General features: G+C 52.5%; 6 protein-coding genes across 7 annotated transcripts; 2 read left to right on the forward strand and 4 right to left on the reverse strand.

The window, feature by feature from the left end:
• Positions 1-1,557: 1,557 nt before the first annotated feature.
• LDX57_011263 (uncharacterized protein) lies at positions 1,558-3,873 on the reverse strand (the record flags this gene model as incomplete). Its single annotated transcript, XM_046093008.1, has 1 exon — positions 1,558-3,873. The coding sequence occupies one exon, from the start codon at positions 3,871-3,873 to the stop codon at positions 1,558-1,560; it is 2,316 nt and encodes a 771-aa protein (XP_045948986.1).
• Positions 3,874-4,486: 613 nt separating this feature from the next.
• On the reverse strand, positions 4,487-6,133 carry LDX57_011264 (MFS transporter; the record flags this gene model as incomplete). Its single annotated transcript, XM_046093009.1, has 3 exons — positions 4,487-5,619; positions 5,695-5,751; positions 5,827-6,133. 3 exons carry the CDS (start codon positions 6,131-6,133, stop codon positions 4,487-4,489), a joined length of 1,497 nt encoding a protein of 498 aa, XP_045948987.1.
• Positions 6,134-7,119: 986 nt separating this feature from the next.
• LDX57_011265 (uncharacterized protein) lies at positions 7,120-8,586 on the reverse strand. 2 transcript variants are annotated; one of them, XM_046093010.1, is made up of 4 exons: positions 8,336-8,586; positions 7,979-8,248; positions 7,772-7,878; positions 7,120-7,704 (listed from the first exon to the last, which is right to left on the reverse strand). In XM_046093010.1, the coding sequence occupies exons 1-4, from the start codon at positions 8,412-8,414 to the stop codon at positions 7,651-7,653; spliced, it is 510 nt and encodes a 169-aa protein (XP_045948988.1). In that variant the 5' UTR covers positions 8,415-8,586; the 3' UTR covers positions 7,120-7,650. The 2 variants fall into 2 exon arrangements, with proteins under 2 accessions (XP_045948988.1, XP_045948989.1); XM_046093011.1 differs by having other exon boundaries at positions 7,684-8,248.
• Positions 8,587-8,787: 201 nt separating this feature from the next.
• Positions 8,788-10,362, reverse strand: LDX57_011266 (uncharacterized protein; the record flags this gene model as incomplete). The annotated part of the gene is made up of 1 exon (XM_046093012.1): positions 8,788-10,362. The coding sequence occupies one exon, from the start codon at positions 10,360-10,362 to the stop codon at positions 8,788-8,790; it is 1,575 nt and encodes a 524-aa protein (XP_045948990.1).
• A 1,213-nt stretch (positions 10,363-11,575) lies between these two features.
• sip5 (Sip5p) lies at positions 11,576-14,074 on the forward strand (the record flags this gene model as incomplete). The annotated part of the gene is made up of 2 exons (XM_046093013.1): positions 11,576-11,962; positions 12,020-14,074. The coding sequence occupies 2 exons, from the start codon at positions 11,576-11,578 to the stop codon at positions 14,072-14,074; spliced, it is 2,442 nt and encodes an 813-aa protein (XP_045948991.1).
• Positions 14,075-15,343: 1,269 nt separating this feature from the next.
• On the forward strand, positions 15,344-16,210 carry LDX57_011268 (uncharacterized protein; the record flags this gene model as incomplete). The annotated part of the gene is made up of 1 exon (XM_046093014.1): positions 15,344-16,210. The coding sequence occupies one exon, from the start codon at positions 15,344-15,346 to the stop codon at positions 16,208-16,210; it is 867 nt and encodes a 288-aa protein (XP_045948992.1).
• Between the last annotated feature and the right edge of the window lie 217 nt (positions 16,211-16,427).

Consider the following 16,427-nt stretch of genomic DNA (forward strand, 5'->3'; position numbering starts at 1 on the left):
CACATTTTTGAAGGCATTGAGTCCACTGCAGTGTATACCCCATACATTATTATAGTTACAGTGTACATAGTGTATGTATTGTTGACATCCCTTACACATCGGGCAGGTCTCTCCCCCACGTGATACTTGACTTGATTCGTATGCGAGTGCCGATATACGGAACCTGCCCTAATTTCAAGGCTATGCGAGGAATTGACTCCGTAGGGCATCCAACAAAACAGAGGTACCCAATCAGTAAACAGACATTGTGGTATGCAATGAGCCGGTTTCGAGAAATTCCTCCAGTGCAGGTGACAGACAGATGGAAAAAAGCGGGAGAAATGATTAACCCTTGACAGGACTTGAATGCATCTGAAAAGTAGCGAAGATCGGAGGTTACAAGGAAGTTGGTCTGGAACGGACAAGGGGGGAAGGGCCATGCAGGTTGTCGTCATCAAGGATCCTCTTCCAGCTGTCAGGACTTGGACTTGGAATGGCATGCAGTTAGTCCACATCCTGCCATTGAGTCCATTTCCCCCAGAACAACCAGAATCCGAACCTATTGACAACCGTTGGTGCAACAGTCATTGCACAGAGAGTCACGAGCCCAAATGCAAACCTCCGATCTCCACGAGGGAATTTCCCCCCTCGAGCCAATAAATCGGGGGGCGTGCGGATACCCATGTGGGACTAGTGGGGGAAAGGGGGGATAACTCTCGTCCATTCAAAAAATCGGGATTTCCTGAATCTCTCTCGAAGAAGTCGAAGTTCCTTGAGAAACCGGATCCTCCGCAGTGCCGAAAATCGCAAGAAACCTTTCCCCCTCTTCTTCCTTTTCACTTTTTCACTTTTTTATTTTTTAAGTGTCTGCTCAATGGTTTTCCAGTTCCCCGTATTTTGTAAGCCGAAAAAGCCTGGAACGAACTTGGCGGCCCAACGGAGTCATCGCCAAGATATCGACTCCATACGGGACTCCGTCGATAGAACCTGGGGTATGGGGAATGGACTTCAACAGAACACTGGTCAGTGTTCTGGTTCACCCAGACCAACGGCTCACGACCTGAACTTTGAGTCTTTAGAAATACCCTCAGTCAGACACCCCCAAATTCTGTGGTCAACGAAGACCTAATCCCTGTCAGGAATCGGACTTGTTGCCGTGCTCGGACAACGGCGGACCGGTGACCCCCACGTCCCTCTGCGGGAAACCGACTTCCTTAACTTTCAGGCCTCTCCCCCTCCCCCGCATGGACGATTTCCAGACAAGCGTCCTGTGAGTATGGAGTAGCTACACCGTACGAAGCATGTTGTTGCCAAGTCCTCCACATTTTGTTTACAAGTCGAAGGATATACTCCGTAACTATCTCGAATCGCATAACTTTATTTTCAGATCCCATCCTATAAAATATGAGTTCCCTCAATTCAATTTACATTAAACGCCTCCGTCGGGATATCAAAGACAAAAAGCAAGCAAGAATAGATACATAAACACATAAACCCAACCAAAAGAACTCGTAAACCTCAGAGACCGGGCGTCAGTTTGTTCGTGAGGGGCATGTGCACATCATGAGAGAGAGCGGGTTAGATGCCACCACGGCCCATGCGTTCGATGGAGCCCATGATGCCACTGCGACCCGGCGTGAAGACGGCGATTCCCGACTTGCCTCCGCTATTAACTCGCCCGTGACGGCTGCCTGGTGCTGCGATCTTGGGCATCTTCTTCTCGCCGGAGCCGGACCCGGTGCTTGGAGGCCGGATGCCGCTCGAGACGCTGGAGCCGCTACGGCCCAAACTCCGCTTGAAGTCATCCGAGCCGGCGCGCTCCGTTGAGACCGGCTCCGGCTGTTCATCTTCTTGCGGCCCCGGGGATTCAGACGGGGGCTGGTTTTGCTGGATTGCGAGCCACTCATCGACGGCTGCCACGAGCTCGCCCTTCTCGGCTCTTTCCAGCTCGAGTTCGTTGTGCAGTCGTGCGCTGTCATCCTTGAGAGCTGCCATCTCTTGTTGCAAGCCCTGGATTTGAGCCTGAAGGATTCGCTTTTCCGCTTCATGCTCCTCGTTCTCGGGGGCCTGGGTATTGGGGCTGGCACTGGGACGTGGCGCATCAGACAAGGCCGCATCTCGTTCCTTCCTCAGGCGTTCGTTCTCTTCGTTGGCAGTCTTCAACTTGTCTTCGGCCGCGCGCACTCGCTTGTCCCACCGCGCCTCGTAACTCTTCTTCAGCGCGCTGACCTTCGTCTCGTGTTTTTTCTTGTATACGACGTGGAGCTCTGCTGCCATTTTCTCAACGGCGTCTTGGACTTCCCTTGCAGTTTCCTCCGCCGTCTTGGTGTGGGAAGCACTTTGAGGGGTATTGCTGGACACGGAGCTGCGGGTTGCACTCAATTGAGTCTCCAATTCAACAATTCGGCTCTCCAGCTGTTCTTTATCCTTTCCTGCTTCCTCGACCCTCTTGATCAACTGTTCCCTTTCCCGTTCCCCCTCCACAATCTCGGCCCTCACCGATCGCAAAACGTTGTCCATTTCCTGACCCCTTCGCTGCCATTCGACCTGCTCGATCTCGAGTGTTTCCTTGCCGGCAGCCTCGTTGCGCACTTCTTCCAATGCCTCGCCAACTCGTCGCTCGGCATCCGCAACGGCCTGCTTGAGGCTAGACACTTCTGCTTCTCTCCCGCTCAGCGTCGCCTTGAGAGAGGAAATCTCCGAGAGGAAGCTGGATTTCAAGGACTCCAGCTCTCGAGGAGTGACGGTGGGAATGGATCGAGGGGTCGGAGCGGCGGGAATGTCAAAGTCTAGCAGCGATACTTTAGGTGAGCCTCTGACCGACTCCCGGACAGCTCTCAAGGGTGAGCGCCGCGATGGAGAGTATCTCTCATTTTGCATGCTGTAGCGCTTTCTTGGGAAAAAGGTTTGCTGATCTGTCAAGTCGAGTAAATTTGGGGTTCCAGGAACACCCCCCTCAGCTTGGGGTTCTCTTCGCTTTGGGGTTGGCGATCCGATTGGGGAGCTCATGTCAAGTAGTGCCCCTTTCCGGGGAGATTTTCGAGCCACGGATGGGGTGCTCGGATCAAGACCCCGAGTCTCAGTATCGTCGGCTTTGCTTGGGCTACTTGGAAGAGGCCGTGTAGATTTGAATGGGGAGTCCCCACGCAGCTTTGCAAACGTTGTCATGTCGGCATTGGGAACTGCAGAGAAGGTACTGAGGCAGGTATCATCCATGAAATCGTGAGAGTCGTCAATCATCGAGTCATCTGCGTGGGGCAAGGATTCGTTTTCTTTTTCGTTTGAAATGCTTTCATTATGGCTCTCACGAAGGAAAGTGCTCATTCCTTCGTTATGCTTCTCTTCCATCATACTGTTGTGTTCCGCACCTCCCGGACTTTTCTGTTCAGCGCTGAAACTGGCGTCCTCGTCGGCGTAGACATTGATGTCTGGCGCCTCCCAGCGACTGGCACTCTTCCTGAACCTCCCATCTAATGCCTCCTCTTCATCCTGGCCTTCCGGTCCGTACTCAAAGGAACGTTTGCGCGGAGTATTCGAGCGCTCGTTCGCGTCGAGGGCCGGTTGTCGCTTGAGGGGGAAGTCCACCGTGCAGTCTCTACCCTGCTCTATGAAAGGTGAGCTAGACGCTGGCTCCATAAAGTCGTCATCAGAGTCATCCTCTTCCTTGCCCAGTCCCTGCGACTCGCGCGAAGGTGTGAAGCTCAGGTTGTCCTGGTTGCCGACGTTTGCGTCATCCGCCAATTTCATGGGGCTCGAAGGCGCATTCTCAAAATCACCGGTTTGAAGAATATCCTCGTGGTCAGGGGCCTTTCCCGCAATCAGATCACCAGGGTTTGGTGAAAAGGATCGCGAGTTTTGATGCGCCGGCGTTAAGGGGGAGAGGGGTGTGGGCATGATAAGGAGCGACGTAGAAGATGATGGTAATGGAAAAGAACAAGAAGAAAAAAGAAGTTTCAAAATCGTACGAGATCACAGACCAGCCAACCCAGTTTTTTGCAGGATGGGAACAGGCCAAAATAGGGTAAAGGTCAAGATGATGGAGATGGAAGGCAACAAGTACCCGCCGAGTTGATTATTTTCATCTGTTGCCGTTGCCGGGATGGGGGAGTAAACAAAGCTAGCCCTATCTAGGCCTAGCGTCATGCATGCAAAGGCGGTGCACTATGGCAATATATTCAGCACTTCACCGCTTACGGAGTAGACGAGATGGGCCATTCTTACCCCGTAGACTGTTGGAAAGAAATCATTGAAAAAGAAATCCCGATATAATCATAATTACACTCATAATTGATGATCTCAATACAACGATCATATAAGGCGCCTGGAACTCCATGCAAATGTTCGAACATGCTTAGCGAAAAGAAATATAAAGTTCAAATGCTTTCACTCCCCATGCCCTGTATTGTTGCGCTACGAAACTTTTCGGCATAGGCTGGTCAGAACCATCGCGAGTATCCCTTGCTTCAGAATCTAAACCCGGTCATGGGTACCTCCGTCGGTTTACTCCTCACACATCCCTCGTGCTGCGATCATTTTCCGTCACGATGATATGGACGGTCTCCTTCCATGGCTGCGTCTCGTTGGAAACGTAGTGACAACGACCAGCTACGGTCGCAGTGGCATACTTCTTTTGTTCGATAAACCATAACTGCACGGCGCCAATGATGGCAACGAGAGTGCTCCCCCACCACGCTAGTGCAGTACAGCCAACTTTGGATCCGGTGCTGTACAGGTAGCCGGCGACGGGAGGGGCGATAGTGCGCGAGGCGGCGCCGGCAGATGCAGAAAGACCATTGAGCCTTCCCAAAACCGAATCCGAAGGGCTAGCTTGCTTGATGAGGATCAGCAAGACGGGGTAGTCAATGATCGAAAGGACGTTGCGAAGGGCCAAGCACGTATAAATGCCGACGAACAGGATCTTGTGAGGGAGGAATATCAAAAATGGGACAATGAAATAAGTCAAGGGATGCAGAATGGTCACGACCACGAAGAGTCTCCACACTCCCAGATAGTGAGCCAAAGCCGGGAAAACCACACTCTGGATGAAGAGTGCGATAATACCGTCCGTGGACATGATCAGGCCAACAGTTGATGTAGATAGACCAACTCCGCCGGGGAAGCTGAGGACCGAGGTGCCAAGCGTAGAGACTTCAGTGACCCTTTTATCCTGAAGGAAGATGGGCAACAGATGATCGAAAGTCATTGAATGGTATGTGAATATGGCCAACGCAACTATGAGCATGGCAACTCGCCATGTAAAGATGCTTTGCTTTGTAGGTGTTCCTTCCGACTTCGAACCATCCGCATGCACCATCATATCTTCGTTCTGATGAAGTCGGACTTCATTGAAAGTTCCGTAAGATTCAACCCGCAGGTCGGCACTGGGATTGGCCGTGGCACCGGCAGTTACTAGAAGAGGTCGTTCGGCAGCCAAGTCGTCAATCATGTCCCCGCCGAAATCCCACGATTGCATGTCGGGGTGGGTTTCTTGTAAAAATAGCCAGCTGAATAGCATACTGCAGAGAAGTAAGATAGAACAAACAACATTTGGCAATAGGTAAGGGTAGATGCCAAAGAGGCCGTCGGGAGAGAACAGGGAGGGAAAACCTTCGGCGGGTCTCGCCAGTAAGCCTCCAATAGCTGCCGACGGAGTACGCCATTAACATTTCTTCTCATACTGCCGCTACTACTTGCAGAGGGTTTTCGACAACGTACCTGGTCCCATTATTGTCCCGATTGACCAAACAAACGGCATCACAGCGTAAGCGCGAGCTATACCAACCAAACTTAATTTAGCCGGGTCCAATCCACCAAAATGAGAAGAGATGGAAGGAGAAGTGTACTTACGTTCATGTTCGGGTCGTTTGACCAATTCACCAACCATGGTCTGGATAACGCCGATGTTTCCGTTCAGGACACCTCCTAGAGCCCTGCCAAATAGAGCAACCCAGAAGTTGCGGGCGAACCCAACGATGAGAAGGGAGAGCATGGTGCCAAAGCATCCGGACAGAAGCACGGGCTTGCGGCCGATGCGGTCGGATAGGCCTCCCCAGATCATACCAGTGAGAGCTTCGGCAAGCGAAAAGGCGGAGACAAGAATACCGGCGTAAAAGGACGCATTTTCACCATCAGCCACGTGGAAATCCTTGACCATCACCCAGGAGTATGGGAAGATCGAAGTTAAAGCGATTGGCTCCGCAACGCGACATATTGCTAAAGAGGAAGATGAAGAGGATCAGCATACCATCGGAAGAATTAGTTGTGGGGATCGGCTTACCTAGAAGAAAGAGCTGGGTAGTGGGAAATTGATCGTTCGAGGCGGTTGGTCTTTCCTGCGGTGTCAATACCATCTTCTTCAGAATCATCCAAGATTCTTACGGCAAGCCCTCCTCAATGCAATAGATCGCCGACAATCCCCCTCTTCTTTTTCTCCTTCTCTAAATGTCTTCCTTTTTTGAACTCCCTGAATTTTCTTTCCAACTTCTTGTTTTACAGAGTCCTCCCTGTACCTAACGACACACTTTGCGGACTTTTGGTCCCTTGTCTCCAAGCACGAAACTTCACCGAGTTGAAAGCCGATAAGATCCGAGGAATGGGTGCGATATATAGTAAAGAACCGAGAGAAGTAAAGTCTTCTGTGAGCTGAGAAGATTTCGAAAAGGTGGGATTTGAGTGGGGGGATGATGATAGTAAAGAGGAGTCTCAGGGGTGAAGCTAAGAGATAGGTTAGAGTTGGAAAAAGAGTTGAACGGGAGCGGAGCGAAGGGACGAAAAGAGGTAGAAAAAAAGGGCACCTGACAGGCTTGCATTAGTTCCACGGCCAAGGTGGCAACGAATCCATGGAAATCTCTTCAATTTCCACCCCCTCTCTCCTTACTCTTTTATAGAAAAGAAAAAAAGAAAAAAAAAAAAATTCAAGTCGGCGGATCTCAGCTCCCGAGAAAATTTCCCTCCAATCCTTCCAAGCCACCCTACCGAGTCTTTAAAAAAAGAAAGCAACGGTGGCGAGGGATTGGGTCACTCCCCTGCCCAGAGCTGCTATTACAACTACACTGTGCAGGGTAGTCGGCTTAAGTACCATGGTCGCGTGCGGATGGCAGGACGAGGATGCGACTGATACCCCACCAGGAACGCTGGAATCGGAACCAATCGTCGTATCATTGAATCATTGAATCATTTAATCATTAAAGTAGCACACTGTAAGTTAGATCCCTTACCTCCTACTCCGTACTCCGGAATGATCAACCGTGCCCTCAAGGCTAACGCGGATGAGGCTTAGTGCCCCAGGCTGGCCGGTGGGCCCTGCACTTGACAGGGCGATCCGCCAATAATGGCCTGCATCAATCCTCGACGACAGTGGAGGTCATCGAGCTAATCTGAAGTTCTAACCACTTCCCACTCCTCCATCGTGGATTCAAAGTCAAATCCTCTCTACAGTACCGTGATAAATTGACTCCTTGTCACGTCCACCTACCGAGCCTCGGTATCATCGGTGCCCTTATGCCCTCTACCAACATGCCGCCCATCACTGGCCATCCGTTCGAAACCTACGCCCGTTCCTGACGCTATCTTAAAGGCACAATGGGTGTAATATAAATAGCTTCGGAAGAACTATACATATGAGCATTGTATAAAAAAACCCGTCGGGCTCAACCATTGTAGCCTCCTGTGCTACTGGCCGACGTTCTCGGAAACCGGTATGTAGGACCGTCGCTCTCTAGCTTTCTGCAAATATTCAAACAAGTTAGCCCGATATGGTGAAGTTAGGAGTCTCCAAATCATATATACGTGCCTCGAGATATTTCTCCACCCACGGCTTGAAAACCGCCCACGCAAGGAGCCCGCTGGTGGCGATGATGAAGATGAAAACTATCGCTTCGTCTTTTCGCGAGTCTCGCTCTGTGCATCGAAACACATATTAGCTATTATCGGACCAGACTTGGGGCCGGAAATCAACGCTCAAAGGTGCAAGGATAACGGCAGGAACAGTCGAGCGTACGGAAACAGGTGGTGAAGACATCCTCCTCCCTCGCGCCTTTGCAGGTGGGCAAGTTATATCCCAAGCAAAACTTCCGATTGCAGTCGTTACAGCTCAAGGAACGATAATTGCTGGCCCGGTCATCCAAAACGTTGCCGAGATCGTCGGAGGGACTTCTGCGGCCGAGAGCATGGAACATGCCATCGATCGACGTGGACTCCGGCTTGACGGGGTCAAGGGGAATGATGGTGCTGTTGGAGAAACATGTACATTTGCAGAAGGATGCGGGGGCTATTTCCAACGGAACACATGTCAGCGCGATGTGCATATAATTGCGATATCTGGAGGATAATGCCCGGTCGCAAACCGGTCACTCACAGGAGGCTAATGCGAGCGATGCGCAGGAGGAAAATGCGACCAAAAGAAGGATAACACGCAGGTAGACGTTTTTAAACATGACTGTTGGGCTGACCCAGGATGAAGGGGCCGTTTTGTACCCCCTCCTGCTGGTTCTGGATGGCTTGGGATGATTCTCGTTAGTCGCGGTCGATTGCTCAAGTGCCGACGGAGCACAAAGCGGCGGTCTTTCCCCGGAGTTTCAGTGTCACGTGACACTATACGTACTTCATGCTCCGAGCACTACCTACAAAGCTGGGAGGAGTTTTTCATTTTCCCCATCCATTGCCCGTGGTTTTATTTCTTAGCCCTTCACAAACACTTCTATATACACGCATATTGAGCACTACGCTGGAACAAGTGTGTAAGACCGAGATAACGAGGGGTAAAGTCGTGTCGGAAACATATTATTATGACACCGGCATGGCGGAGCTTTAAGATTTCCCCCTCATTCCCTTCTTCCTGTTCTCTCGCTGTCGCTGCTCCTTGGCGACGTCTCGTCGTCGCTTCTTCCAGGCACGGTTGTTGTCTCCACGATTCTCCCAGAACCATTTTGTGAAATCAGACTCTTCCTTCGACCCGGCTCCGGCCTTCGGAACCGGAGTGGTGGTGGTGTACGGTTCATCATCCGTGTCCATGGGCTCGACTTGATCCCGATTCCAGTTCACGGCCCGATTAAACAACGCCGTATCAGGTGTTGGAGCGGCGCTCCTTAACCCTCGACTCTGCAAGTCGTTCTTTGTGAACGGCGTTTGCGGTGCAGCTGGTTCCTCAGTCTCCTCTTCCGATTCTATGTCATCCTGACCAAAGAAGCTGAACTGCGCGGTCGGCTCGGGTTGAGGTTTGGGTTCAGCCGAGCCTGGAGCGGGCCGTTTGAAAAGCGCTTCTAATGGATGGACTTCTTGGGTGAGAGACTCCTCAGTCATTTTGGCAGAAGTCTGGCCGCCATCTACCTTTGCATCGGAGTCCGCGGGGCCGTCATTATGGGTTTCGGCGGACGTTTCAGGTTTCGTATGCGCGTCAATCTCATCACCACTGGAAGACGATTCTGAGTCCGATGAGCTGGATGATATGCTCTCATCATCAGATGACGTATCGCCACTGGAGGAGGTCCAGTCTTCCGATTCATCAGATGCATCATTCTTCGGGGGAGCCTTCTTGGACTTGGACTCCCTGCTTGCCGGAGACGTCTTTGATCGGCCCTTCTGCTTGGCGCCGTCTACTTGCCCCGGCTTGTATTCGGCTTTCCTGATGCGATCGCTGACCTGTTCTTTGATATTCCCTGATTCGTCCACCCACCCCTTACCCTCTACGAAAGAAGATGTGGGTGCTGCCTCATCGCCGGCCGACCGAAGGAAGCTTGGGTAAGTCACCGTCTTGGCGAATTCGTGGACCACGGAATCTTGGGCGGACTTCTTCTTTTTCTTGGACTGCTTTTCTTGCTTCTCTTCGACGGGCGATTGTCGGTTGGGAGGGATGTTTGTCCGGAAAAGACATTCGGATTTCTCAGTATATTTGGATTTGGCTTGGGACTTGGACGATTTCCCATCCTTCCCCTTCTTCTTTTCATCCTTGCGCCTTTCGCTTTTGTGTTGTGTCGATTCGGTCCAGCCTCTCTTGACCTTGCGGTCCGACGGAAGCTCATACCCATCTAACACATTGTCTTCGGACTTTCTCTTTTTTTTCTGTTTTTTGTCGGAGGTAGATTTGCGATCGGACGCCGGGCTGTCGGCCTCAGTCTCATCTCGAGATCTCTTATGTGACCTAGCTTCCTCCACGTTGAATTTCCGTCCTTTGAGAATCGACCCGTTCAACTTCTTTTTAACTTTATCCGCCTCCATTGCGGGCAAGGTCACGTAGCCGTAGTTATTCTCCGGATAGGTTGGGATGCTGTGGAAGGAAACTTCAGTGGCCAAGGGCCGAATCGAGGCACCTAGCACGGAGGGGAGGAGTTCCGGTGTAAAAGGGGTGATGTGAAGGCGCTTAGTAGTCGGAGCTTCGGTCGTCATTTGCGGCAATGAGAGGCAGTCAAGCGGAGAGAAGGTCAACTATCTATAAGCTCGAATGACCCTCACAGGGAGCAAGTAGAGTGGAGGGAGGATAATGGAGACAGAGTAATAAAATCAGTACATCCTAGCTCCGCGACTGTATCATTCGGATCAGTCTCGAATCAGTCAATGATCAATAAGCAACATGCATCAACCGGGTTAAAGTAGTAGATGGTTTTTTTTTTTTTTTTCTTCTGGCACCAAACCCGAAAAGAGAGGTGTGGCTCAGCCGAGCGGACCAGCCACACCTGTTCTCGGTGGAACTTGGGTGCCTGAGCATTCAGGAATCAGGATGCTGTAGGCACAGGGAGGCCCACGTATGATACGGGACCGTACCGTTTCATCAGGTATTCTACTTATGAAATTGGTGGGGATTTGTAGTTGCTCCGTTCTCCGGTACAGTACATTCTAAGCATTCCCTGGGAGTCCCCAGTTAACCTTGGAACTTGACCTTAGGCAAGTATCCCGTCCTCTCCAAGTGTCATACCTCTCCTCTCTTCTTCTCTTCTGTCTTCTCCCTTCTTCCCTTCTCTCCCCTCCTCCCTTTCTCCCGAATCTCCCATTCCCTTTTGGACCCTCCGCTCGTCACCTTTTTGTCATTGCCTTTGTAAACAATTCTATCTCTTTCAGTCTACCCAACGTACATACGAACAACTCCCTCCCATATCCCAACCCATTCGACCCGTCGATTGGGCTATCAATCCAGTATCCCTATCTCCGGCCCATTTCCTCCTGCCTATGGCCTCCACCCGCGGTTAACTAAAGCCCGCATTTTGATTTCATCGCCGCTCCCTGCAGACCAACCAACGTCGTGTCGCTCACATGGCCACATCGAATTTATTGTCACCTATTCACCGTCCCATTTTCGCCCCCCGCTTTAGCAACTGAGGGTCCCTTTTAGCTTACTCTCCACTCCGACCCTGGTTGCTTGGCTGATATTCCTTCTGATATTCTCCGCCGGGCTAACTCCCGATCTTGGGTGCCCTTCTTCCTTGTCAACTTTCCACTCCTCCACTCCTCCACCTCACCCTGTCCGCCTTTCTTTTTTTATTCCTCACAACTGGCATTCGGCCTTTTCAACGGCCACGCTCTCTTTGTCAATTGTTTTCGCCTGTCTAGTTCCTCCCCACCTTTATTGTAACCTTCAACCTCCCCTTTCCCATTCTCGGGCGACATGGGTAACTCGCAAACGAAAGAGAGCCGACCGTCTCTCGCCGCGAATCGCCGCAGTCATCAATGGGGCTCTACAAGTGGCCATGGGAGATCACCGTACGGCGAGAGGTATCATGGAGAGGGTTCACGATCAACGCGAGGCAGCAGGCCTGATCTCTCCATCCTCGGAATCGGCGGAAGCTCGGAGCGCGACGTGGCGACACTTGAACATCGACGAGAGACCAGACAGGAACGGGAGGCTCGTCGATTAGAGAGAGAACGTGCCGCTAGAGTCAAGGAACGGGAACGTAGTATGCGAGAAGAGCACGTGGATGGGGGTTACTTGGTGACGCAAGGTGTCTACACGGGCACGGAGGATTTCAACAAAGCCGTTGTCCGGCAACTCATGGTAACTTGAGCTTCATTCCTCAAAGCCCGTACGACTGATGCTGACCGTTGAGCGCAGATCGAACGACGGCTTGCCCCTTTCTGGCGAGGACTCAACGACTTCTCCGATTCTTGGACCGAACATCAGCTAATGGCGGCGGCGCGCGGTCTTCCCATTCCTCCGCCCGATGAGATCCCTCCTGAATTGGAATATAAAAACCCTCCTAAGCCTACCGAGGATACGAAAGAGTCAACGGATTCGCAAGCTATCCAGCATCTAACCGTACCCATAACTTCGAGATCACAGTCTTATGGGTCTGATGCATCCCAGTCGTCCAACCCAGCCCAGTCTTTACCGTCTTCGTCACCACTTGCCTCCGGCACCTCGAGTTCACCGCTGTTTCGGACAAGGGCAAAAACACTCGCGTCTCTCACCACGTCAAAGCACGGTTCCCAGGTTGACCCTGGTCCCCGGGAACTTCAGCTTCCCCGAGACCCATTTGTCAACGGACAGCCCATCGAAGCGTACCTCTACAAAGATGCGGCGGAATGCCCCATTTGCTTCTTGTACTATCCCCCCTATCTTAACCGCACGAGGTGCTGCGATCAGCCTATTTGTTCCGAGTGTTTCGTTCAAATCAAGCGCCCCGACCCCCATCCGCCGGAGCATGGGGATGCGGACCCGAATGCCCCGGCCGAAAATCCCGAGGGCGACCGTGCCGAGAGCCAAGACTGCCAGCTCGTCTCGGAACCTGCAGCCTGTCCCTTCTGTGTACAGCCGGAATTCGGAGTGACCTATGCGCCTCCGTCCTTCCGCAGGGGGTTGGCATATGCTCCTGACCCGAATTCGCGCCCGAACTTCGCATCCCCTCTATCATCTACGTCTTCTCTTTCTTCCGGAAATGCTGCGGCTGTCGTGGGCCGCCGACGCGCTACCTCGTTGTCTGCCAATGATCCCACCGTGATCACGACCGACAAGGTTCGACCCGATTGGGCCCAGAAGCTGGCAAACGCTCGAGCACACGCCGCACGCAGGTCGGCGGCGGCCACTGCTCTCCACACTGCAGCATACCTGGTGAATACAAACCCAAATGGAAGCGAGTCGCGAAACTTCAGTCTCGGACGACGGGGGCGACGGGCACCGGACGCGCCCAGCGGCTCGGGTCGCACAGGCTCTCCAGCCCTGCAGGCCTTTACCTTTCTAACTGACCGCCGCGGTGCGGGGAACGACACCGACTCTAATGAGGAGGCATCTGGTCCTCTCGCACCGCCGCGAAACAGCTCACGACGAAATCGCATCGATGACTTGGAGGAAATGATGATGATGGAGGCTATTCGGCTAAGTCTAGCTAGCGAGGATGAACGCCGCAAGAGAGAGGAGAAGGAAATGAGAAAGGAAAGCAAGAGACGGGAGAAGGAAGCAAAAAAGGCCGAGAAGGCGGCGCGCAAAACTGGACTTTACAGTAACAATGCGAGCAGCTCCGCTCTGGACGTGCCTACAGGGCTGGGAAGGGTGATCAGCAGTTCTTCGTCCATTACCGGCGAAGATGCCACCTCCGGAGGCAAGGGCAAGGAAGTGGAGCGCATGTCCAGTGAACCGACGGGTGCTGCCTCTGTCGGGCCTGTCGCTGCTACCGACGGTTCAACTCCTACGCATGCTTCGTCAGTCAATGTGGAAGGTCAACCTGCGGCCGTGCAGCCTTCGCCCCGAGAGCCGACGAGGCCGTCTCATCTACGACACGTTTCTAGCGCCTCCTCGTTTTCGTCGCTCGTCGAGTCTATGTCGGAGGACCACGCAGGGGCCAGCGACGCAAATAATCCTGCATCCGAGCCAATGTTCAATTTTCGAAGTCTGGCCGCGGTGATCGGGGATGAGGAAAAGAAGGAGAAATCCGAATCCGCCGAACATGTGGAAGACGCTTCTTCAGAACCGACTGCGGAAGGATCGACCTCGTGCGTCTCTGCACCGACCTTAACACAACTGGAGGAGGACCGTCCAGTGTCGGCATCCGCAGAGAAGGCGGAACCGGGGGCGGCCGTGGAGGAGAACGGCGAGCATTTGATTTCCAAGGAGCTTGAGACCCGCTCGGTCGAGCTTACGGGCACTGCAGGCAACACCGAGGCCAAGTCGTGATGCCATAACGCCCAGGGAATGCAGAGTATGGCGGCGTAGAGGGGGCGGACTTCTCGGTTTTGTGTTTCTGTTAATCTTTCTCCCTTTCGTTTGTTTTTCTTGCGATCTTAAATTGCGTGCATCTGGATGGGAACGGCGACGATGGATGCGTTCACTCACTTTTGACAAGTTCATTCTGTTACTGCATTTTCATTTTCGTTCATATTCGCATGGCGGGACCGGAATTTTCCTTTTCTATATACATACATTGTCATAGAGCTTTCCTTTTGTTTCGCCCACTTGCTCTCCTTCGCATGTTTTCAACTGTGTGAATTGCGTTGTCGGCAAGGATGAGCGGCCAGAATGAGTACGTCTACCTGTCTGTCTGTCTGTCTATGTCTGTTGGAGAACAAATTGGCGTTGGCTACGAGATGAGGGATACGGGATGATAGATCTTTGGAAATATTATTTCCTACTGTGGACTGTCAAGATGCTGTCAAGTTGCGCTGGATGGTATGTTTCAGATCGGGTTTCAGAGCTCCACCGCGAGGGACAATTTGATTTGGTCTGATCGGAGAATTGGAATTCGATCTCTGATAGCGATCGCCATGCATGATGCACTCCGTATCCTCGACGGAGAGTATACTCAGTACTTCCTACTGTGTACATCATGACTGCCTCCCTTGTCTGCCCGTCAGTCCAGTAGACAGGGAAATGTCAGTCGATCATTCCTCGGATGGGTCCGACTTGTGTACTTCATTTTCCCTCTTTTTTTCCTGGTCCCCACTGAACCAAATGAATGAATCTTGATTGTCCGGAATCCGGATCGACCCCGTTCCAAGTTTTTTTTGGTCCCAACTGTGGACTCTCTTCCCCTGTATCTTCTCCGGTGTGCTGCACTACTCCGAGTAGGTTCCTCCTAGGCATTCTAGCGCGCCCCCGTTGGCCCTGAAACTATTTTTTCCCCTCTTCCCTTTTTTCTCTTGACCACTCTTTTTTTGACCTCGTCGTCGCTCTCATTCTCTTCTCGCACTCATTTACAGACGCTCCTTTGAATATTCGACTGGCGTTAACCCAGAGTTGTCGGTTAACGAACCATCCAGTCGGCCTATTTATTTTCTCCAGGCTCATAATCCTCCGCCTGAATGTTGACATCCTTCTCCCCGCCTCTCTCTCTGTCTCATTTTGAACCCTCCTTCGAATACTGCGCTGGACGTATATCATCCTTTCGTTCATAAATCAGAACCGGAAGACCAGACTGTCACAACGACAACGATCAATAAAATAGAAATGCCAATCCTCGATAAGGAGAACCGCCCCCGCGGTCTGCGGATGCCGTCGCTTTCCGCCATCAAAGGAGGACTTAGGAAGCAACAGTCCTCGGAACCCTCGCCGCAAAAGGATTTTGAACCGGTCCAGCTGCCTGCTGCTTCTTTGTATCCAACCGACACCGTACCTGTGCTACCTTCCACCAAACCGCAAGAGAAAGAGTTGCCGCCCAACCCGACGGGACCGCCGTCGTTTCCCTCCCCACCGGCCAGCTCGTCCCCAGCCGTCAACACCAATGGTTACAACGACCGACCTCTTCCTCGGTTCCCTCGAGTTCCCGTCCCTAAACCCGAGGAACCGATCGCGCCGGCTGTCCTGCAAGAAACGCCGCTTCCGATCGAAGAGCCGAAGCTTCCCGCTGCCTCCGGGTTAGATCGTCCTCAGAATGCTCCGCCCCAGCATAATTATATCCCATATCACCCAGGTCCGAGTCCAGGGCAATCGGACGATACGGATGATCCGTTGGAAGACTTCATTCCGGAACCCGAGCCCGAGCCCGAGACGGAAGCTGACGCGGTTGACGCACCCATCGAGCCGGTGTCTAGCGAGGAGAACAACGGACCCTGGACGCCGCCGGATTACGAGCCCGTTGCGGCGCCGTTGAACAAGCTGCACTATGCGTGCTACCAGGGCCACCGCTCCATGCCGGTGGCTAACAACGCCTGGTATCCGGTGCCGTGTATGACCTGCCAGCGATTCGACCGGGAGGTGCGATATCGATGCGTTTTCTGCTGCCTGCGCATCTGCGGCAGCTGCTCGCAGACCCTTCAGAAACTCCCCAATCGTTCGCTTAACCAATTAATGGAAACCATCAATTCTCCCGAGTAATATCCACGCGGTTACCTGCACAAATAAGGCGCATGTTGTCCGACCGTTTCCGGTGCGGGATGAACCTTGCCCTTGCATTTGCACCTTATGATATCTGTCTTGGGCGTTGGTGGTCTTCTCATCCTCTTTCTTCTTTACTATTCGATTTTCTTCATACCTACCGTTCGAATGCACCTCGTGCTTTCGCTTCTCTTTTCCTTCTATTGCCTCTTTTACC

The sequence above is a fragment of the Aspergillus melleus genome (genome assembly GCF_016097325.1).
Source record: "Aspergillus melleus strain CBS 546.65 chromosome Unknown contig7, whole genome shotgun sequence".
Taxonomy (NCBI): domain Eukaryota; kingdom Fungi; phylum Ascomycota; class Eurotiomycetes; order Eurotiales; family Aspergillaceae; genus Aspergillus; species Aspergillus melleus.